The following is a 24407-nucleotide window of genomic DNA, read 5'->3' on the forward strand; positions in this document are numbered from 1 at the left end:
AGCAAAAAACTGCAGACACAAAACAACAACTTTACAACAATTTTTGGATGGAGCAAATGAAAGACTCAGCAAGCAGCAGGTGAAGAGAGTCTAAACATTGGCATCTCTGAACGGCAGCAGTAAATCTGAGCTTTTGGCAGGTGACTGAATGTGTGCATTTAGAACGAAAGCTCTTTTTACAGAAGCATTATTTTAAGTAATGAGCATTGCACTTTTGCAGAAATTCCTTCTTCCTTTTTCCCCCTCGCTAGATGCATAATGTTTCAAGTTGCGCCCTTCAATGGTATACTAGAGTTAACTGCAAATAATATGAGTTCGTACGGCATCGTTAGGCTAGTGACCCTGCTCCTGCTCTGCTATAATTAATTGATTAAATAAGCTCAGTTGCAGGCCTGTGCCCACAGAAAGAGAAACATCAGGCAGCCTATATAGGGAAGGGAGTGTGGTGTTGGTTAGAGAGGATAATCTAAATTAACAAACAACAAAAACAAAAAACAATTCGGGTGAGTCCAAATGATAAAACACTTCAAAACAGAATTGTTTCTCCTTATTTTCTCAGTGCCAGAGCATACGTTGATGTAACTTGCTTGAGACATACTCATGGAATTTGTGATTGGTCCCTGCTCCAAATCCGAAAGCAAGACTGCATTTTCCTTTCCTGTCTTTTGGGTGGGGGATTTACTACAAAAACAGGGTATTTTAGGACCTCTGAGCAGCCTGCAGTGAAGACAGGGTCAAGACCAGTCACCTGGGCTTTTTAAACAGAGGCACCAAGAAATCAGAATGAACAATCTGAGTTTTCACATGTCCTCTGCATGGGAACACCTGGTTCACCCTTTCTGTTAAAATGTTTTGATGGGTTCTGCAAGGGAAACTTGGTAATGGCTTTTTTACTTTTATATTTGAACGAAATAGCTACACACACTGTGCTAAGGCACCCACACCAACACTGGGCATTTGGGAAACCACATTTGTGTTTTATTTCTGGATGATTATGAGCAACATGGGAGGACTGGTATGCAAATTAGAAACAAGATTTCTGAGCACTTTCACTGTTTTGGGTTGGTTTTCACTCCGGTTCATAAAATAAGAAGGACTTCCTGACATTTGACAACTTTCTGAATTTGTATCATCGGAACAGGTACAGTCAGGATAAAAGATGTCCACTCTGTCAATTTTAAGACTAGGGGAAAAAAAAAACAAAACTGATGGGTACCAGGAAGTGCTGTTTATACAAGTTTCATAAGCTTCTCCCATAGGTGACAGCAAAACTACAAATGGGCCTCTCCCCTACATTTGTGTCCCCCTGCCCTGCCCTGAGGCAGCTCTGTAAGGCTTGGTTGCATCCAGATGGGTCTTAGCCAATGTCAGGAACATCTGAAACAGGCAGAGCACAGACATGAGCAGGCTAAGGTCTGTCCCCACCTCCGAATCAGTGTTTCAGCACATAGATGCAAGAACATGTTTTGGAGGCCTACTTTCACATTGGTGCACGCCATGGGTCGTTGCGTTGTCTGCTTGTGATAAGTCAAGCTAGAAGACAGCCTTGACGGCTAATTCAGAAGCCACCTTAGCCTGAGGGTCAAGCAACATCTTCACACGTTTCCATGGCAATGATGCTACCACGAAAAAGTTTACGTCAAATCCCCAAATTGGGTGAAAGATGTACAAGCCGTGCGCAATTGTTGTCTATGTTCATCTTCATGATAGAACACATTTTTTGGAAAAGGCGCAATCTTGATAAAGCATGCATTTTGGTCAATTTGCATATGTTAAACTGCCACATGCACTAACGGAAAATGTTAGGATCAGGCGATGCTACCTAAATGGAAATTTTAATTGTTTTTGATACCACTCGGGATAAATATTTTATAATATGTCCAAGAACCATAATATAATCTGGACTGTGTTTCTTAGAATAAACTGAAGGTAATTAAATGGCTTGTGATTTAATTGTCATACCCTAGCCTAAAAAATTGCCAAAAATAAGCCACAAAGCTATACATGGTTGAAATGAGCTAGAGAGCAGGAAAGCTAGTGTCTCACCATTTTTGGCTTCCCTAGCTGAAATCCCTTAACCAAAGTGACTTTCCAGGAAAAAAAAAAAAAAAAGTAAACTAAGTAACTCTCCCAAGAGTACCAAGTATTGAACTTTTCATATATCAGCTTATAATATCTAATATCATAGAGTAACTTCAAGGAATTGTCCTCTTTCTCCCCAAATTCCCTATCTGATCAAATGCCTTTCTCTTCCCTGCTCTCACCTGTCAATCATGTTCACAGCTGAAATTTGATTTTTCTCCCACTAGTAACCTTATATGAAATATTACCAGGAGGTCAGGGCCAGTGTGAACCTTGCCTTTAAAGTTCATTAACTCTTTGCTCAAAAATGGATGGTCTCAATGTCATGGAACTTGCCAGTGGATTTAAATCATCACATGTAATAGGTGGTTTTCAAATGGCAATTACAAAGACAAGGACAAGAAAGGAATAATGTATTGAAACTGCATGCATACATTTGGACACGCAAATGAACCCCAAAGGCAAACGTTGCATTAAAATATATGCATGGGAACTATTAAATAAAATGTTAATTTTATATAAGATTAGCAAAGAAATCATACTAAATAGTCATAGTCCAGTTATTCAACACAAAACTCTCATCATAGCACCATGTAGAAATAAGTAATCAGATACTATTTTGGAATAGTGGGAAAAATGGGTTCTGTTTTTCCAATGCTCTCTCTGTTCACTGGATCCTTAAAGTGCCTCCTTTGCAAAGAGTAGCAATTTGACAGTGTGATTTTTTGCCCCCCTCAGTTTAGCTAGAAACCAAAAAATGTATTTCATGCAAATTTCTCAGCAAGCAAAATTTTTAATAAAAAAAAAATGTTCCATTAGCCAATAAGAGGTGACAAGAATACATAAAACCATGACACTAAGTAATTATCGGTGTAAGAGTGTTGGTCTAGCTTTCCAAAAGAAGAGAGTTCATAATTAAATTCACGCTGGGATACTTGTAACTGAAAACCCATTTAAATAGCTCAATTTCATTTTTTTAGCAGATGAAAATCAGATTTCTGCCTCCCACTTGTCTCCTCCTCTCCCCTTCTGTCTACAATTGAAGTGAGGATTGAATCCATTGTCACATTTGGCTGCAGAAGGTCAGGGGACATACTGTGCTTGGAAATTATACTAAATTTTCCAAATGTAAATATGTGACTGCAACATTTGCAATGTTTACAAGGCCCAGGTCAATGTGAGCAAGGGCAATATGGCTGCTAGTTACACAGATTCACCCAAATCGTCTGTCGTTCAAGTTGAAGGACTAGCTCTTTGAGTGTCCAATAGACTCCAGTCCAGTAAGTCTAATTTCAACTCACATTAGATTATTCTCTACCCCATGTTTGTGTAATGACATAAATACAGAATACAAATGCATGGATGGCTTCCGTTTATGTGGCACCCGAATACAAACGCTACGAAAACAGGAACTTCTCTCCTCTACAGAATTAGCAGCATTCCTTACGTGCTTCCGTTTACTTTTCCCCCCTCACAAAAAACTCACTCTGGCAAGCGCATGCAAATCAAAAATCAAGATGTACCTCTTGGACTTCAGGCAACTGGATTTTCTCACATCACTGATGTAGAGGATTCCCTTGGGTACCTGATTTAGTAAATATATTAAAATAAACAAAGGGTAAATTAATCACCACGAAGAATGTTTCACAGACAGTATGCTAAAGGCAGTCTAACAATCTATGGAAAAGGACAGCGTTAGACCAGAGGAAGAATGATGTAGTTTCACTTGCTTTTGCAGAGGAGGGGTTGACATGGTTTACTCCCTCTGAACTGTTTCTTCCCCAATGGGAGGCTGAGGTAGCCATTACCCAGGGGCTGGCAGCCTGGATCTGCTCTGAGGCTGTCCTCAGTCCAAAGGGATCCAAGTGATTCCGGGTTCATAGCAGGGGAGGATTCGAATCATTTCTGGTGGGCTTCTCCCAAGTGTTCCCAGACAGCCCGTCCCTCAGAGAACCACACTGGCCCAGCCCAGCTCCCGAGGACAATTTGCTAGGGCACGTTTCTCTTCCATCCTTCCCCTCCTCCTCGGCTGCCCTGGTCTATTCTGCTGGCACTGCTGACCTTAACTGCAAATGTTCTTTTAACAAATAGAACCATTTAGATACCGCCCCTTTATTTATTAACTTCTTCTCCCGTGTAAATTAGTAGCGGGGAGTGCTTAGAATGGTGATATGAAAATGAGGCTGCTTAAAAAAAAAAAAGTCTTTTTGCTTCACAGCGAATAACAAAGCACAGTAATTCAAAGTAGTTAGCTCTCTATGGTTCAAAAAACCCTTATTGCTATTAGCTGTACTAATGTAAGTGGCAAAATAATTATCATTTACTGTACAGAGTCCAATATTTTCCAGACAGCAGTTTAATAACAAAGCAGACCTGTCATTTCTTCCTATAGTTAGTCACACCATACAAGTTCAGACTGTCAAAATATATTTAAAATCTAATTTAAAAAATTCAACATGGTCACAGCAAATCTGTGTACAATAACTGCGATAAACTACTAAGTCAATCTAATTTTTTCCCCCAACATGGATATTCAGTTACTTTTCTTTAATCCCCCACACTTTTATTTGGATTACCTTGCAATTGGTGTGAACAAATAGATTGTGCTCACGCACCTGCTGAATTCTCTAGGCTGCTGCAACTGAACATATAATCTTTCTTTACTTAAATTTTCACTCTCTAATTCTTTCAAATGCCCTTTATCTAAATGGTAAGACTATGCCCAAAGCACTGGGACAAATAAATTTGTATCCTTGTATCTGTTGAAGCTGCCCCAAATATATTAGGTGCCTTCACTCACATTTCATGTTGGAAATGCTTTTCAAATCTTAAGGGACAAACTACTGTTTTTCTTGTATTAGTATACACTAATTAACCTCTTACCTAATATATTATTTCTATGAAAGAATAAAAAGAAAGAATAAAAAAGAAACATATTGAAATTATAAAACCCGGAAGAGTATCAGTAATACCAATTGTTCTCCATTTGAAGTTCAGATGGCTAATCTCTAAAATAAATAAATAAATAACTTCCCCTATAGGATTACATTTTTTTTTTAAATCTTCAGAAACAACAGATTCTTTTAGAAACTCAGGTGAATAGAGTTTAAAAGCTTACGAGATTGTGGAGAGAATATTTTTGTAACTCCTTTGGGGCATTGCAAACATATGTTAAGCTTCGGCAAAGGAACATTTACATGAGATCATATACTTATGAGGCATTTTTCAATTTTAGAAAAATATTACAGAGCAATAATTGGATGTAGGCTTTGCAAAATGCCCCCTTTGCCTTCCTGACCATATCATTGATAGTCTCCGTTATTTTGGGAGGAAAAAAAAATCAGGCCTCATTAAATGCGATATTTGGCATCTTGCCTGAAATCTCATAAAGTAGATGTCCTTTTTAGATCATTGGTGTCATTTTCCTCAAGATGACCTCTACTCTCTGGCCACCTGGGGAACCCATCCTGTTATCAATGCATTTACTTTCTAAAGGTGTGGGGTGGGGGGGGTGGATTTTGTCTGCACACCTGAAGAGAGTCCAAAAGCCACTGCGGTTTCTCTGTTCTCAGAGAACCAGACCAGTTATTGGGGAAGGGTGGGTGGGGGAAAGGGGGTCTCCCATGGGCTTAAGAGAGGAGATTTTTGAGCTGGACCATGATGATATAATCTAAGCCAGATGTCTGACAGCACAGAGCCTCTTACACTTGGATCTGTTTACCTAACAATTGGACAGTATTCTTTAAATAGCACTGTCGTGTGCACTGATATTCCAAGGAAGATTTAAAAAGGGCTCATTACCTGCATGGTACAGTGAATTAACACGGACAGTGCACCCTGCAAACGGGTCACAGACTGTCAGCATGTGTCTCTGCACTGCCCAGAGTCACAGAGAGTCTGGCCAAGGGAGCCTACCTGCCTTGTGTGTGGGGAGATTGTTCTAAGACCAGAGTCTCAGGCCACGTTCTGCACATGCCTACCAAAGCACAGAGCTGACCGATGAACTCTGCCTCTGGGACCATTTTCATTTCATAAAGTGGAAACTGCAGGTTTATCTTTTAATAGTTTTCTCTCTTTACAATGTGTTACCTTAAAAGGCCCCACAATTAAGTAAGCAAATGTATTTTTAAAAGGCAGATGAAAGAATATGTTGAATTCATTGTTTGAAAATAGAGAGACACGAATATCACCTTTTAAATGGTCGAATCTTAGAAGGATTACCACAGATGTTTTCACCCGTTCTACCAAAAAGGATTGTTTTTTTTTTAAAAAAATCTGAGTGTCTCAGATGCTGACTTCATGGCTTTAGTTTCAACACAGTTCTCTGGACATTAATAAATCCTTCCCTAAGAGAGGTGGAGAGAGGTAAACTCTTTTGAATTTTAAAAGATTTAATGATAACTTGCCTCACTTGATTACTCTCACTCACCGAGGGTCCCCGTGAGAAAAAGGCCCTACGTGGAAGGGATCCTTTCTGAAATTAGTCGTTTTAAAGTGTGTCCCCTCGAGACAGTTCCTGAGTGCCTGAGGTTCGCCCCGAACTGGGTTAAATCCGGGAACGCACACAAGACCCTCATCCTGGCGCTGTCGGGGGCAATCCCGATAAAGTTTGCTCTGTCGACTGGTTTTGTTTTATCATGTCCCTCAAAACCACACCACGGAAAACCCAAACCGTATCAAGATTTTCCCATAAAGATTGTAAAACACGCTCTATGGATTTCCGTCTTTGCTTTCCCCTTTTCCGGCTTGCTCTGACTCTGGCCAAAGCTGAGGGGGGGGGGAGGCGGGGTGGTGGAAAGATCTGGAAAATGGGCCGGAAAATTAATAGAGTAAAAATGAAATGATCTGGAGCCGATGGTCTTAACCTACAGAAGGTCCCTGAGGCCTCCAGCGGGCGGGGGAGGGGTCTCAAGGTGAAGGGCACAGGCTGTGGGGGCTGAATGTCCCTCTTACGCGAGCGTCCCCCTCAGAGGGGCAACAGAGCAGGTAGTTTTGATAGCCCTGCTCTAGCCTAGGGAGTCCTCTTGGAAAACTTAAAGCGAAGTCCATGTGGATTCGAGCCCCCTGTGGGGGCCGCGGGCGCCTGAGGTGGGGCCTGGGCCCTGGGGCGCGCGGGGTGTGGCCGTCACCAGCGTCTCCTGGCGCTGCGGCGGCGTCTTGGGCATCTCCAAGGGGCGCTGCGTCCCCGCCGCAGCCGCCGTACCTGAGCTCACCGTCCTCCCTGAGTCTGTCCGCCTCGGGCCTGGGACTGCGGGGCCCAGCGCTGAGAGACTTTTCCCTCCGGGGCCTCAGGACGCGCCTCAGCTACCCGCGCGCTGCGGCGGGGCATGCGCACCTGCTGCGCGCGCACCGGCGCGGGGACCCCCAGCAGCGCGGGGAGCGAGGCGCCCTGCTCTCCTCAGCCGCAGCCGGGCGGCGAAGGCCCCGCAGAGGCAGAGCAGGTGTGCAAGGGACTGGGGTGAGGTGGAGTGTGTGTGTTGGGCTGAGTTGGGGGGGGGCGTTTCTCCTGGAAACTGGGAGAGGGGACAACCTCAGCGTCCTCCCTGCCGTCCTTCTCCGCTTTGCTCCCTTCAGGGTCCTTGCACCAGAAGTTCAAGCCGATGAGGAACATTCCAGAACTGCTTCCCAGCTCCTCTCCCCCGTGCAGTCCAGGGCCTTCTCCTCATCCCCGCCTTTGCGCTTAAACTGGGGCAGGGGCGACTTGTCGGGGCCCAGGCTTCAGCTTTGGCGGCTGCTTGCTGGCCCGAGGGAGGGCAGTGCTCTTAGAGGCTCTGGAATGGCCCTGGGTGATCAGCATGGGAGGAAGAGGTGCCCCAAATTATGGTAAGGACACTGGGATGGGACAGGAGGCAGGCGGTAAGGGGCCCTAACGCTGGGGCTAAGGACTTTACTATTGTTTTTAGGAATCTGTGGCGGGAGGGAGCTCAGGGCCTGTCAGTGGCTTGTCCCTCACTCTGCAAACAGCTCCTTCCTGGTGGGAGGTGGGGACCCTGAGAATGACCTGGAGGTGACCCCTGGTGACTGGGGGTCATAAGCCAAGGTTGGCCTCTGTTAGCGGTACTGTCCCCAGCCCTGCATACCGGCCCCAGCCTCTCCTCTGCCCTCTAGTTGAGGCCTAGTTTAGGATTGCCTATCGTCCTGGGATCCTCAGACCTGTTTTCCCTCCAGAGAAGCCCCAAAACAGGGTCAGAAGCCCACTTCTACAGGCCTCTTGAAGTGGATGAGGTAACGCAGAACCAGGGCAAGTATTGGTGGCAGAAAGCAGAATCTGCACCCTGCCCTGATTTTTCAAGCCAGGGTTCCCTTCACAAACATCCTTGTTGGGGATTCTGGAAGGATAGTGATTTTCACTCCTCTCTGCCCAGTTCAGTAAGGTTTCGTGGTCTCTTCTGCTCCTGAACAGAAAGAACCAACCACAGGGAAAAAATGGTTCTTTAGAATCTTAGCTTGGAAACAGGCAAGGCTGAGAATCAGAATATTTGTAACAGTGAAATTCAGAACTGAAATCTCCGGCTTGCAGCTCACACCCAGGCCTGGGCTGGGGGCTGAGGGAAGGGTTGAGGAATGTGGGGGGCAAACACGGAAAACTATTTCCTCTCCCTCCCCCTCTTTTCCCCCAAACCTCAGCAGATAGCCCTCCCTCATCCTCCCTTCTGGAATTAATGCCCCTCTCTAATCGTAACTAATGATCCAAGATGCATCTCTGCAGAAGGGAGGAATGTGATTTTGCAATCCAAAGTCCTAATTATAGGGAAAAATGTTATTTAATAAAAAGGAAGGAAAAGAAAATGAATTGTGTTGAACAAGAAAAGAGGTGCTCGGTAGAGGACTATGGCTGGAGTAGGGAACTACGCATTCCAATCATAGCCTCTGTGGAAAATGTGTTTTGAGAGTTCCTTTAAACTGTCCAACTCTGATGCAAATTCATATCAAGATCTGATTTCTGGGTGCTTTTGATTTGCACTTCCTATCTCAGCCTTGTTCTGTTGGGCAGACTTACGGAAAACACACAAAGGGCTTTCAAATTTAAACAATTAAAAAAAAAACTGTCATGATATCACAAAACTTGCAGTGACCATATCAATATTGGTATAACATGTCTGACTGGTCCAGAATGTTACCACCATCCAATCGCAGATTGATATATTTATAAATGTTCAAAAGTTAAGACATTAAATAATGATTTCCTCAAATCTCTCATTTGGGTTTGGTCCCTAAAATTGTTTTCCAAAAGGAAACATATGTGAGCATATTTTAAGGAAATAGACAGCCGGACCTTGTTTGATCCAGCGTATGTGTCTACTGGGTCTGACGCTGGCCACTGAGCAAATGGAATTCAAACTGGAGGCTGGGATTATTCCTGGGCCTCTTGCCTTCGAAGTTCTCCTTTCTCCTTCCTTTCCCTCATTTCTCACCTCCTACGGATGGTGCAGGGAAACAAGGAGCCCGAGATTTTGCTACGCCTTCATGCAAAGCAATTTGATTTGTCTGGTTTTTGTTTTGTTTTGTTTTGTTCCTCTCCAAAGGGGAAAGATGCTCCCAATTTGTGGCTGGAATGTACTTCTTTATGCCCCAACAATCATGAGACAGCCTGGAAGACTGAAATTCCCTCACCCTGTCCTGTAGCCGTGCTAGAGAAAAAATGCTAGACAGAGCTGGGTTTGTTCAGGAGCTGGGGCGGAGCAATGCCGGGAGTGATTTCCCCTTTTCTGGGGCTGTTTGATGTCTGGATTTTGAAGATCTGTATCAAAATCGAGAAAAGCAGTGTCATGGCAAGGTGGGGTAAGGCTCTTGCTCTGTTTTTAAACAAATCCTGATTCAGATAGCTGGACTCTATCCCTTGTACCTTCCCTTGTAACTACAGTATGCCCTGTCCTGCACTGGACTTGGAACGTCTTTTAGCTTTAGAATGAGCTAAGAATGAAACGAACTTCAGGGTTTCTCTTATTTTCTTCAAAAACAGAAAAAAAGAAAGGCACACCCCAAATTATTCATTCAGCAATCCTGAAGAATAATCAATAGAAGAGGTAAAAATTATAGCCTATCACTGCAGATGAAACTTCCCTCAAAACAAAACAAAAAACTAAGACATTTCTTCAAAGAGGGACAAAACTATTAAAAAAAAAAAAAATCAAATGACAGTGCATCTGCTGTGAGAGCCTTGCACATCAGCCATCCAAGGCTGGTGACTTCCTCCTCCCTCTGCGTGAATGTTTACATGAGAGCTAAGGAGAGCTGGGTTGTGTGTTTCACTGGCATGGAAATCAGATGGCTGAAGGTTGTCACTCATGTATTTTAGTCTTCCAACCTATCTCCGTCTTTAACTACCGGCAGGCACAGAAATAGAGATACTCGTGCAGCAATCGGACTTTTAAATATATTGATTGGTCTGGCATACTGGGGGAGCACATTTTATAAAGCCAAGAATACGTGAATACGGAAGTCAGTTGGCCTCAACAAAATCAACGGCGAGGGCAACAAAAGCCTCCCCATGTACTGTACTCGGCAACCTTTGAATGTGTCACAAGCAACTCCAGCTATTTCGACTGGGACATGCTGGGAATGTGGCTGCTGGAACAGCTGCACACTGTGTTCGCGAGGGTGGCCACGATTTGCCTTCTGTCCCCTGCTTTTAGCAGTTTAAAAACCGGTGGTTTGGGCAGGGGAAGTTCTACTTAAGAATAGAAGTATCTAGGATTGATGTCACTAAATAAAGACGACTGGGGCGAAGGTATAAGGGAGAAAAAAGATGAGAGCGTTAGCATCATGCATTCAGTAATAAATAGGATATTTCCCATTGGAGTGGTCTGTGTTGAAAGGGGCCCAGGTGGTTATGGCATTGGGACGGTGCAGCAATGACACCTAGACAGCAGATTTATCCTGCCAGGCAAAAGTAGGACCTCTGCCTATTTGATGTCGTTATATCAACGTGTCGGATATATTGTAAAAAAAAAAAAAAATTATTGCATTGTTTTTGAAAGAGGAAACATGGAAGGAGCTGCTAAATGAAAGGGAGGTGATTTTGTGAGTGCCAGGGAGCAAAAAGAAAGAGGAACAAAAAGAGCACACGGAGGGTGTGTATTTAACTAACTTTGTATTTTGCCACACATTGTTTTCATTTACAGCTACGTCTGATAAGTGAACACGTTTGACATCACTGATAAATACAATACTATCTATGGCCTACAAGAAAACTAAGGGTTGGGGGGCGGTGCTCAGCTCTGCTGAAGCTTTGGCCGATGGCATCTGTTTGGAAAGGGGGAGTCAGATTATTATTTTCTTCGTAGTAAAATTATCTGCCAGAGAAACACTGAGGCGTGCAAAAGTACTATTTAGAATGTGCAGGTCTACATAGGCTTTTAAAACGCTAGCTGTAACATTCTGGGAAACTTTTCTGCATCCGCACGTACATATACATCTCTTTGCGATTTCAGTGGATTTCTAAAACTGATAGTACAGGCTGAAAAACCACCGCACCTGTTCAGTTGTACGCACTGGAAATCGAGAAGCACGGGTAGGCTTTTCTGTGGGTCTAAGTATAAGACCCTCAGACAAGAGGCATAGTTAATTGGTTCGGAGGTTGTTATACATTTAATAGCTTTCTTCTCTAACACAATAATTTTTCTTTAAAAAGGAAAAGACTAAACAGGAGTCAGGGGGAGGTGGTTCTCCACGATTGCAAATCATAATAAAATAATAATTTTTTTAATGTACATCTCTCACATAAATTTCATTTTGTGAACACACTGGTAAATGCACGATGCTGGGGCTTCCAAAATGTGGCGTATCCCACTGATGGCTCCAACTTGCGAGTGGGCTCAGCTCTGTAATTGGAATGAAAGGAATTTTAACACTATTTAGACAAAGACTCAAATGCAGCGTAAAGGGGAAAGCTAGATTTCCTTATATAATTTTTTTTTTTTAATTTGGAGACTTATTTGTAAGAAATGGTGGCTCCTATGCAGGACTTAGGAGTTCTTTATAAAAAAACATGTATTTGTGTTTGGCACTCAACACTGTATTTCTAAGTTTTAAAAAATGCCTTTTACTAGGAGTTAGCCTTCTCTTAAAGCCAGCCACCCAAACCCCATTTTTTTTTTTTTGCCAGCACCACTGTACTTGATTTTATAATGTTTAGGGGCCCAAACCTGCTTCTGATATTGAATGCTTTGCAGATGCCTGTCAAAATGTTTGTTACACAACTATATTTTGCACCCAATTCCAGGCCTCAGTCTTTGTGAGATAACTGCAATAACTACATCCTGATTGTCACTGTTATTCGGAGAATGTGTCTGCCTTAAAATCTTTCATCGGATGCTGAGCTTTTTGTAAAAGTGGTATCTCCAATGCTACTACTTCAGAGGGAGGCTGTGTATCTCCTAGTTGTGATCAGAAAAAAAAAAAAAAAAATCTCTGAAGCCACAAACAGCTGACTTCCAGCACATGGGAGTAGGTTTACTATTAAGACTTTTGCTAAGCAAAATTAAGTGTGGTTACAGGAGCTATATCCAAACTGGCACATAAAAGAAGGTCAAAATGTAAAGGGTCTATACACTGTCTTCATGTTGTGTGAAAAAGAGGCAGGAAGGCCAGATGATAAACTGTCCAGAACTCGGCAGCATCAAGCACAACCTGTTTTCTTCAAAATAAGGCTTTCGTTCAGAGTTGCAATATTATCTTTTTTTTTTTTAAATAAAAAGAACTGAAAACAAAATAAAACAAAAGTCATCGTGTTTGACTATATTTTCAAAACAGTGCTGGCTTTGTCTAACATTCTATTAGTGTTCCAGGGGAAGTTGACTAAGAGTGCATGAATTTGTAACATTAGTTACATGAATTTGTGTCATTTAAAAATAGGTCAATGCTTAAGAGTCCTACTAGTGAAGATAGCTAGAGTCTTTCCAAATGATCTTTAAGTTAGTCCCTATACACAGCCTGTTTGGCGTTACATACCAATATATCAAAGCACAGTGTATATTCCACGAAGGTGGAATATTTTCTGCTTGTCTTTCTGGGGATAACATGATCTGAAATCATTACCGGCTTGTTTAAGTAGAAAAGTTCTCCATGAATATTTACAGTGAAATATGATTTGATAACACGGTTTAAACCAGATATGTACTTGGAGTTATGAAACTAAGGGGTAAATTTTATTTTTCCTATTTAAGACAAATGACCTTCAGTGTTAAAGGAATAAAAGCAAAAACAAAACAAACAACTTGGATTTGTCCAAAGTGTTTATGTTAAATCTTGTCAGGCCTTGCTAACAAGAAAATCATGGTGTGTAAGGGAAGAAGGAAAAATAATCAATTTTAGCCAAAAGGCAAGAATTGTTTATCTTTATCATTAAATGCATATGTGCCCAAGCCACCTCTGATGCGCCTTATCTGCCTGCCTCATTGCTCCTTAGATGGGTTTGTTCCTAGATCAGAAGTGTAGGGCCATGTTCAGGAAGCCCAATGCCACTGTTTTGTTTTTTTTTCTTTCTTTCTTTCTTTTTTCCCCCCACCAAAGGGCAATGATGATGGCTTAACTCATTTGAAAACTAAAAACTTTCAGGAGGAAAAAAAAAAATGAGAGGTCATATATTAAATATCGCTAATCACTATATAGGGCCAGGCTCCTCGCCTCACAAAACAGCCTAGTAATTCACCCTGAATTGACTCCCTATTCTTCCATTATTCCTTCCACTGATGAAAAAGATGGATTTTACACTTCTAATGCAGTTGTTGGGCCCAGTTAAACTGTACACTAAGAAACTGAGTACAGAATCAAAAAAAAAATGCAGTTTATTATTGTAGATTATTCTTTCTCTTGATATAACCAGAATTGAAAATGAAAGAAAAGCACATAGGAACATCACGCGTGGTTAGTTAGTAACTCAAGATATAAAACAATTTTGCACAGCAAAATATGTAAAAGAAAAGTAACTGACAAGATTTTTTATATTTATTGTGGTAAGATTTACTTTTCATTTCTTTTTAAAGACAGGATGTCAGTCCCTGAAAATAACATTTACTGATTATTGCCTTTAAAACTGTGGATTTTTTTTAAGTTACAGAAAATCCAGTTCTGCACCACAATACAACTGTAAAAAAATCTGCATCATCTTAAAACTGTGCAGTAATGCCATTTTTATAACTGCATAAATTTTATTAGCGTTCTAAACAGTTTTGCAAATTTTTTTGTATTATATGCTTGCAGGTTATATCTTAGTGCAATTCAGTCCCAAATACTTTAATTTTGAAAAAAAAACATACATTTTGAATGTAAAATACCCCTACAGATATAAACAGGGGTCTTTCCCCTTTTAATACTTTGGTTTTCAATACAGTCAGTGGTATAGCAAAGACTACACATACCCAACTTATGTTTAAGTTGCAAGCACATGCTGTATAAGCTACTTTTTTTAAACAGTCCCCTTGCAAACTCTACCCCCCTTAACATCACAACAGTAAACAATTTAGTGCATCAATCTTTGAAAAAATCTACAGCTAAACAGACCTAACTCTTTCAAATTTATCTATAACATTCCTTTATCTGTAGCATACATTTTAACTGGGCTAACAGATTATAAAAACTAGAATTAAATTATATACTAGAAACCCATAGCATTCCACATTTGACAATGACCAAAAGCCAAAAAAAAAAAAAAATTAACAAAAAAAATAAAAATAAAACAAACAAAAAATAATGGGGCAGATTTATCTTTTTTAAAAAATAAATTTTAGACTGCTTTCGGCAACAGCACAATTTTAGTCCCCAAAGTGGGGCATCATTCTTATTAAAAAGGTAACATTAAGAGTTCTTTAATGTTTGCCATGTTAAATTTGTAACCCATACTGGTGTCTTTGACAAGGAATGCCTTCAGTGCATTTACATTGGGAGGCTGAAGTTCTGAGTAACTCAAAGCAGTTTTGGAGTAGATGCAAACTTTCATGAGAAGAAGGCTCTAGGGTTGCACTTTTTTGTTCTGAACTCAAAAAAGTCATGAGGCAATAAAACAAAAGTATGAGTGCCATGCTATAAGTCTTCGAACGTCCATTTCCAAGCCAAAAAGAAAAAAAAAAGAAAAAAAATAATTATACCATACATGTCCAGCATGCAGGCTTCTTTTTTTTTTATTAATATAATGTCTCTTTTCCATAAAGTCTTTGAAACAGTTATAGTTCATTGTTGCTAAGACAAAGTAGCAAGCATAATAATGCATGAGATGAGAATGAGTTTTTTTAATGGCAGACTAAACTCTCAGATTTGGCATCACAAGGCCAAAATTCACAAGTCACACCCAGAAGGTTGATGCAGGCTTGATTGTGGCAGGTTCATGAGGATTTTTTTTTCTCTATTTTAGCATAACAATGCTAAAAAACCCGATGGAACTCAGCACGCTGCAAGTCTATAACATTTCACATTTTTTTTTCCTTTGCAAGCTCAATCTCACATGAAGAACTCAGGAGAAGAAAAAAAAAACTTTGCTTTTTTTTTTTTCTTTTATCTTGGAGGAGATGGGTGAAGGAGGGAGTGAGGGTGAAGGCTGGGTAAAAAGGTGGGCAACACAGCAAGCTCCAAAAGTAAAATTAAAAAAAAAAAAAACAACAATCCAAACAAAATAAAACACACACACACACAGAAAATGAACACCAGCTCATGAACTGAAGAAGGAAAAAAAAATATATATATATATATGTGAATGATGCAGGTTTCAAAGGTGAGCAACGTTTCACATGAAGAACTCTGCTGAGATCTTTGAACATTGTGCAAGTCCGGGATTGGGGGGGGGCGGTGTAAAAAAAAAAAAAAAAAAAAAAAACCAAGCTAGCAAGTTATGGAGAATTTCAGATTGGCAATCCATGAGCCAGACACCCAATTCCCTCCCCAACTTAAAACAGCCACCACCACCACAAACTCGGAGCAGGGTGCGTGTGCGTGTGCGTGTGTGTGTGTAAGTGTGTGTGCGCACAGGGCCAGGGGGCAAACTCGGCAGGGGAGGGGGCGACGTGGTGGCGAGCGTGTCTCTGGCACTAGCAAGCCCACACCCGAGCCGGACCCCCACGGAGCACTTATCAGGGTGGCTAGCTGGGATCGCGTGTCAGACTCACATGAAAAACTCGGGAGAGGACGGGTTGTCGCTGCTCGAGCCGTTTTCTCGGAAGCCGCTGCTCACCAACTTCTCGTACTTCTCCTTGTACGCGTCCCTCTCGCGCACCAGCCTGGAGATCTCCTGCTTGAGGTGGTCGACTTGCTGCAGCAGCTGGTTCTTCTCGGACTCCAGGACGTGCCTCTGCTGCACCCTCTTGAAGCGGCAGGACTGGGCATAGCCGCGGTTTTTCAGGGTCCGCCTCTTCTGCTTCAGCCGGATCACCTCCTCCTTGCTGACCCCGCGCAGCTGGCGGTTCAGCTCGCGCACCGACATGGTCACCAGCTGCTCGTCGGAGAAGCGGTCGTCGAAGTGCAGGCCGCCCGCGGCGTGGTGCGGGTGCAGGGCGCCCCCCGCCCCCGCCGCGCCCCCGCCGCCGCCGCCGCCGCCGCCGCCGCCGCCGCCCCCGGCGCTGGCCGGGCCGCCGCCGCCTGCGCCGCCCGCGCCCCCGGCCGAGGCGGACGCGCTGCCCGCGGCGCCGGGCGCGCCGGCCGTCGGGTGGTGGTGGTGGCTGGCTGCGTGGTGGTGGTGGTGGTGGTAGTGCGGGCCCGCGCCGCTCTGCGCGGCGGCCGCGGCGATCACGGCGGACACCACGGCGGCGGCGGGGCCCATCTCCTCGCCGCTGCCGCTCAGGGAGGCGCCGGCGCCGGCCCCGGCCCCGGCCGCCGCAGCCAGCTGCTGCGCCCCGCGCGCGTAGCCATCGAAGCCGCCCTGGAGCTGGTGGCTGTTGCTGATGAGCGCCTCGACCGCGTCCTCGGGGCTGAAGCCCAGCGCCTCGGGGTTCAGCTGCTGCGGGTAGCCGGTCATCCAGTAGTAGTCTTCCAGGTGCGCCTTCTGCTCGCTGCCCGAGCCCGGGCTGGGCGCCGAGAAGCTGGGGGAAGGGGGCACCGAGCTGCACGGCGTGCTCATGGGGGTGGAGGACAGCGAGCCCCCGGCGATGAGACGGCCGCACTGGCTGATGATGCGGTCGGTCTCCACCGGTTCCTTTTTCACTTCAAACTTCATCAGATCGAAGTCATTAACATATTCCATGGCCAGGGGACTGGTGGGCAGGTCGGAGTTGCTCATTGCCAGTTCTGATGCCATTCTCCTGCCGCCGCCGCCGCCGCCGCTCCGCCAGATGGGCTGCAGGAGAGGGGCCAGCGGGCTGTGCTGGGTGGCCAGCGGGTGAGCCAGCTTGCCGGGCTGGGGCGCTTCTAGCTCGCGCGGCGGTGGCTGGCCCGAAACCTCCGAGCGCGCTCACACCCCCCCGCCCTGCCCGCGCCCCCCGCGCCCGCCCTCCCTCCCCCTGCTCACGCCAATGTGCTCGCTCGCTCGCCCCGGCCCCTCCTCGCTTGCTCGCTCGCTCGCTCGCCTCCGTGCGCGCCGAGCCGGCGGCTTCAGGCTCGGGAAGGTCCTCCGCTGGCTGCGGCGGTGGCGAAGCCGGAGGAGCCCGGCCCGGTGCGCGGCGTCCCCCGCTCGCCGCTCCGCTGCGCGCTTTGCATAAGGAGGGCTCGCCTGGCCGGCCGGGGCTGCGGCGGGGCGCGCGCGGCGGCCGCTCGGGGCTGGAGGCGCGGCGGGCGGCTGTCCGGGCGGCGCGGGCCTTGGCACGGGGGAGTTAACACTTCATGCTTCTCGCCTCCTCTTCTGCCTGGCTCCCTTTATTATTTTTTTCCTCTCCTCTCTCTGTCTCTCCCCCTCGCGCGCGCGCGCTCTCTCTCCCTCCGTGCAAAGTGCAAGACAGAGGTGCAGCCGGGCTGGAGGAAAGGGAGGGGGGAGTTTAGTTCTTTCTTGCCGTTTTTTTTTTAAAAAAGCAAAATAGCGAAGTCCTGGGGAAAAGACGAGGCAGAGAGCAGACGGGGGAGGGGGAGGCCGAGCCGACGAGCAGCCGGAGCTACAGCTCGAAGATGAAAAAAGATTTTAAAGCCTGATCCAGCAAGAAGAGTTTAAAGCAATTGCTGAGTTTTATAGCACTCGTGACGTCAGGTCCAAATGGGAAATTGACTGGCACTCCCGGCCAATGGGAGGCGGCGAGAGCGGCCGCGATTAGCATAATAGTATAGAAACAAGGAAACTTTTCGGAGCTGTCAATCAGGGCCCAATCAGCTGACTGTCAGCTGGGACGGGCCGGCTTAACCCTTCCGGCGCCGCAGACTCCCCGGGAAGGAGCAAGGCCCCGGCGCAAAGTTTGGTGTAAGAGGGGAAGGAGTTTTACAGAGGGGGCTTTGAGAACCCAGGCGGACCCGGGAGGACGGTTTGCTTTTCTTTGGAGCGCGAGAGAGGCCTGCCTTCCGGACCCCCGGCTCCCCAGCCACTTTGTCCGCCGGGGTCGGCCTGACTCCCCTCTCCTGCCTGCCCCCCACCCCCGGGACTGTGCATTCCATTCGCCTAGCTGCCTTTCCTCCTAGCTTAACCTTAGGCACCCAGGTGTCTGCCGGGGGACCGTCCTTCCCTGAGCCTGGCGGTGCCCAGAGCTCAAACTTGCCCCAGCTCTTTGTACCTTTCCAGGGAGCCCGTGCGCGGGGTGACGGAGAGAGGACGGTGCGCTGGGGCACCGGGATCAGGGCTGAGAACTGGACGCCGCCCCGCCGTGCGCCTGCCCGCGCGGTTCGGAGCCCCACGGAGAGAGAAAACCCCTTTATCACCCTCTTTTAAAGGAGGTAAAATAAGTTGCTTAGGGGCCATTCTTTGCGGGGACTGGCTTCCCGGTGGCGCCGCGTGCCCTTGGATGGAGCGAGCTCCCGGGCGAGTTAACTCCGGGAAAGCTCAAAGTCAGGGCAACTGGGCTCACCCCTCCAGCTTCCCAACTCCCGCTGGAGTTTGGCCTTTCAGGTTCATATCCCCTCCCCACACCCCCGGCTCACCTATCGCCTTGTGAAATCTGACCCCTGTTTATCAGGGTCAGGTGCGCCCTTTGCACTTTTACGTTTCACTTAATTATTGCGGACTCGGATCGTGGCGGGGAACGAGGGGGAAAAACAATGCCCCAGTCCTCTCCAGCTCCCCTCAAAGGGTTAAATTTTAAACCGCGGGTTTCTCGGACAAGCCCGGAAACCCGTAGTGGGGGTGGGGTGAGGGGAGGTTGCTCCCCCCATCCCCCCCGCCCCCCCCCCGCTGCAAATGCTAATAACCAGTTCAGTTTTCTAGATAGATTCTGTTAAACCTTATGCAAAAAAGTAAAAAAAAAAAGAAGAAGAAGAAAGAAAAAGAAAAGAAAAAGAAAGAAACCAACAACCCTGTTTCTAAGATTTTAAAGCGATAGGCAAGTCGGAGAAGCTGAGATTCGTTGGGGGAAAGCGAGAGAGTGCGCTGAGCGACCCCGCGTTTGGAAGACCAGCCCTCCCGCTGGGAAGTCGAGACTGTTGATTCCTCCAATTAATGAAATGCATTTGGTGTTAATCGTATTTATTTTACTTTATGGGAGGGGGAGACGCTAGGAGGGTGCATTAAAAAAAAAAAAAAAAAGATTCTGAAAAGCCTGCAAAGAGGATCGAAGAGTGGAAACTATTGTTGGACCGAGTTGGTTTTTGCCACAACAGCGCCACCTTTCGGCAAAGGTCAGTTGAAATTGATCCGTGTCCAGTTTTGTTGGTGAAGTGAGTGTGGAAGGAGGAAGGAGGCACAGAAAGTTAGTGGGACTGCAGTGGGAGACGCCGCCGACCCTGTAGGAAAGGGGCCCCAGAAAGTGCTGGCAGATGCGGGAATCATTTCGTCCGCTCCTGGCCTCCTTGAGTGTTGACAAAAGAGGCCACAGGGGGACATAGACACCCTCCGGGCATAGTTCTGGCTGAGTGACCTTTGCAAAGCGTGATCCCATGTAACCACAGGGCCCCAAACCCTTTAAAAGTGCCAGGATGGATTTTCAGCGGGCTTTATGGCAATATCAATAGAATTAAAGTTACTTGTAATTCAGTGATAAATGAGATGTCTCGAGTAAGTAAGATTAAGTGCAGTGCTATAAAGTTGTTTATCTGAAAAGTAATTCTCAGAAAACCTGACTTCTGACACTTAGTCATATATTAAGCCAGCTTCCTGAACATTGCACTTGAGAATGGTCTTACCCTCCCCACAGCATACTTTACTATTTATAACGAGACCTTAGGTGTCTCTCACTAGCTTCCTGCGCTAGATCAGACCTGTGCTCTTTTCTCTGATCCTGGCAGCAGCAAACCCAGGAATCCTTAATAAGAGACTCCCCAAAAGATTTGCAGGCACATCCTAATCCTAAAAGACCAGCGCTGTTTGGTATTTTACTGACAACACTTTTTTTTTTTTCATCATTACTGCTGAGAAGTTGTCTCTAAGGGTAGTTTTGGTTTTATAGGAGCATTTTGTTGAGGTGGAATAGACTATGTCTATTACCAGTTTGGGGAAGAAAGAGTGAAGGTTGTGCCAATATTTATGCAACCTGGTAGAATTCCCTTGCTTTCTCCCTCTTTAACTATATTTTACCTAGCAATGAAGTTGAGGGATTACAGTTTATGTATTCGGAGGAAAATCCACGGCTTAAATTACATAAACATTATGTCATTTAGTATTGTCCATAGCCATGGTTGTCTAGGTCTTTTTAAAAAAATCAGTAGCCACAAATGTCGGAAGTCTATATGTTTCATGTAAAATATGAATATCAGTGTATTTAGAAAGAATTCTTTTTTTGTTGTTCATGATTCTTTTAAAATCCTTTTGCATCACATTTTTGTTAAAAAGCTGTAAGGTATGGTAGATGCTTCCCCAAAAAAGTATTTTTGGCCAGGAACACTGAAACTGCCACATTTATAAATATATGCAATATTTTATGAACAAAGTTCGCTAATGACAAAGACCATGGCATATAAATTCATGGCTGCATACCTGATCGTTGCATTGTTATATAGCATTTCTAGAAATTAAATGCCCATGTTTGGGAAGCTATATGTATGATGATCTGCACATTTTTTATGGCTTATTTTTGTACACTGCTGTCAAGCCATGATATTTTTCTTTCCCTTCTTGCAGAGTCGTTTATAGTGTCCCCTTTTCTCTTGAAAAAAGAGGATCAGAATTATTTTTTGGATGTGTAGCAGCAGGGCTTACAGGCTTGTAAGTTCATTCTCGTTTTTGTCCTTTTTACTTTATTATTTAGTGATTCACAGGGGTGTCTAAACATTTACAGTTCTCTGTTAGCGGCACTTCTTTTATAACAATTGAGCTCTCTCATTTTAATTAGTACTATTCAGGTTTTTGATTCTCTACAATTACAGTGGGCCACATTTCTTTAGACTTCTTTGCTAACATTGTTTGTTTCACTTCCATCCAAGCCAATCTAATCCAAATACAATGTGAACTGTGTTTTCTCATTGCTTAATATCCCTTTGCCATATATACTCTAGTAATCTCTGTCAAACAATATACAGTAATTTAGAAACCATGCATTTGTCATTATTGACCAATTTGAGCCAGTAGCATTAAAGTTTCTGGAAGCAATGAATATTTACAGATTTTTGAGGAGGAGTAGGCATGGGTCGAATCACGTAGAATATTGTGAAACACTCCCATCAAAAACACGATTTTAGTTTCATGTCAGTGCATACATAACATCTTCATGCAAGAAAGAAAAACCAAACCCTTCTGTTCCTGACCAAATGACAAAGACTAAAAGCTAAAAGGGATATATTTTTCCTGATTGTGAGTTATAGTAACTCCAGTGTTTTATGTTGGAATCAGGCATACATAATCCGAATAGAATGGGATGTTTCAAGTATAGTATCTGAAGTCTGTTTATCTAGGAGCTGATTTTATGAAGCAGAACTAACCAGTGTCCACTAAATTTCACAATGAAACCAACTAAATTGATTTGAGAAAGACTTCTTCAGAGTAACCGAATGATAAGGCACGCACTGTTCTTAGATCTAGTGTTAGAGAAATCCTTTTAACAGTCTTCAGTTAGCCGGGTAAGTAAATCACAAATCACTGTTAGCGGATTCAGGGAAGAAAATTAATAGAATCAGACGAGATAATCTGATAAGGGTAAAATTGCTGAGGAAACAGTCTTGCCTCATATTGGGGGATGTGAAACAACAGTCTGATTACTAGGAGTCTTTATGAATAGGTGAATTATGTGCTAAATAATCATCAGAGTAATTCAGCATTTATTAATTCTTTTCTCTTTAAGCAATTCACAGTTGTAAGTTAAAGCCGCCCTCTCTTTGAAGACACATCTTTTATAATTTTTATTAGAGGTAATTTATTATTTGCATTACCTGTATTTACTTCATAATTGAACATTTTGCATTCAAATTTATGTAATGCATTATGCTTGAGAATATATTTCTGCCTGATTAGCATAAATAGTCACTTACCTCATGAATTACTAACAAAGTTTATCTTAAAATATAGGTTTTTTTATTAAGTGGAACACAAACATATGTACAATAAATTCTGATTTTCCGGCGCAGTTAGAGAACAACTCACATTTGGTTACGGGGACGCGAGGAGAAGAAGCAAAATACACACAAATGAAATTTGTTAAGTTTCTTTCCAAGGGTATCATTCAGGTGGGGGTGTGTAGGGGTGGGGTAGGGGGAAAAGTAAAGGAGAAGGTGTTGTGCTTTTCATATACTGTTTGGATTATTTGTTGGATGATCTTGACATGAAATGTGGATTGTGGAAAAACCTGTAATTAGAGAGATCTCTACCTTTGTAGAGGACCTGTGATAGCAAGTAAATACCAGTGACAGAGTTTGGGGGTACTGCTTGTTTGTATTTTTAATTTGTTTGTTTACTTGTTTTTTGTCTCTGCAGGGTTCTTCCTTAGAACACAATGCACAGCATTTAATGAAATGCTTGTTTGTTTGGCAGGAGAGATGTGAAAAACCCAGATGTTCTCTGCAGTGAGAATTCCGGGGGAGGTGTGGCTGTCTTCTTCCCCACAGCCATCCCACAAAGACGGCCAGCATGGCCTGGCAGACAGGCGAGGTTTAAAACATAGTTTTGTGCACACACGAACGTTGGAGGGAAAGGACTTCTCTTGGTTTTAGGCAATAGACAGAGATATAAGAAGATGGGGCCTATTTCCCTGGTCTTGCTATTCCAAATCAACAGATTTCCAGGGTTTTCTTTCTTTCTTTTCTTTTTTTTTTTTCTTCCCTCTTTCCTTTTTCAGAACATAGATTTTTCTTTTCCATCAATTAGGGAATGCTTAGGATTCGATCTTCCCCTATCATCCCTTTTGATCCTGTTCACAGCTTATACCAGTGAGGGAATTTGTCTCAAAAGCATTCAGCCCTTCAAAGATTTTTATTGTGGTGAACGCAGAACTGATTAAAAAAGAAGAACACACACACACACACAAAAAAACCCTCAGGAATAGAAAAGGAGACCTGCCTGATATCGGAACGATCTTTATCCAGGCTGTGTCTTTTGTGCATGATAACTCAGAGGACGGGCTGGTCGGCCGTGCCAGCCCTGGAAGGTTCTGTTCACCCTCCTTCCTAACCCTGATGATGGGTTGATTCATGGCTCCTGTTCCAAAGGCATTTAGCAGCCGTTCGACCTGGGAAGGAATTGCAGTTCTAGAAGGTACAGAACAGAATCAAATACTCCTGAGATTGCCAGGATGAGTAAGTTGATGCAGACGACCTCTGAACGTGCGCGTTCCTATATTTGTCTGTGTGGGGCCCGAGGACAGATGGCCCCGTTTGACATGTTAGCTCTTGGTTACATCCTGGGTGCTGTAGAACTTTCTCTGGTGGTGTTCTGTGCGCTGCCACCACCAAACATGCACAGTGACACCCTCACGGCATCATCCGTCACGACACAGTGTTCCTGATCTGGTGAAGAACAGAAAATTGGGCTACCCCCCCCCACCCACCCACCCAAATAAAAATTAAAGCAAACTTTATAGACTTCTGCTAGTATTTTGTATTTAGTAACCTTATGGCAGTGATACATGTTCCTTGTTAAATATAAACGTGTGAACTAGACAGAAATAGGAGGGCATCAAACAACAGGACTTCTAGTCCTCATTTTCACCCCAGCCCCTAATCTTGGTCTTAGGGGTTCCCATCTGTAGTCATTGGGACATGTGTGTATACTTTTCGCAGAATGGACTCATAGCATGCACAGAGTTCTTTAACTTGTGCTCCCTTTAAAACACATCCACCTTCACAACAGCAAAAAGAGGTTTTGGGGCACTTCTCTATTCTTTGATGGAATTCATCTAATGGAATCT

At 44.3% G+C, this 24407-nt stretch overlaps 1 protein-coding gene and 1 long non-coding RNA gene across 2 annotated transcripts; one reads left to right on the plus strand and one right to left on the minus strand.

Annotated features, from left to right (window-relative positions):
• Positions 1-9385: 9385 nt before the first annotated feature.
• MAF (MAF bZIP transcription factor) lies at positions 9386-18149 on the minus strand. Its single transcript, XM_020282826.2, has 2 exons — positions 16182-18149; positions 9386-11906 (listed from the first exon to the last, which is right to left on the minus strand). The coding sequence occupies exons 1-2, from the start codon at positions 17303-17305 to the stop codon at positions 11813-11815; spliced, it is 1218 nt and encodes a 405-aa protein (XP_020138415.2). The 5' UTR covers positions 17306-18149; the 3' UTR covers positions 9386-11812.
• An 897-nt stretch (positions 18150-19046) lies between these two features.
• Positions 19047-23856, plus strand: LOC142862624 (uncharacterized). The gene is made up of 2 exons (XR_012913709.1): positions 19047-19755; positions 22979-23856. It is a non-coding gene; the product is annotated as an uncharacterized LOC142862624 (long non-coding RNA).
• Positions 23857-24407: the final 551 nt, after the last annotated feature.

This window comes from Microcebus murinus, chromosome 20, assembly GCF_040939455.1.
Source record: "Microcebus murinus isolate Inina chromosome 20, M.murinus_Inina_mat1.0, whole genome shotgun sequence".
Lineage (NCBI taxonomy): Eukaryota > Metazoa > Chordata > Mammalia > Primates > Cheirogaleidae > Microcebus > Microcebus murinus.

Excerpts from the sequence above, each read along its gene's own strand:
- MAF (XM_020282826.2), bottom strand. The coding sequence starts at position 17,305 with ATGGCATCAGAACTGGCAATGAGCAACTCCGACCTGCCCACCAGTCCC. Across the intron at positions 11,907-16,181 it reads TCCTCTCCCGAGTTTTTCAT|AGCTGAGCCCACTCGCAAGT; the intron begins GTGAGTCTGACA and ends TTCCAATTACAG.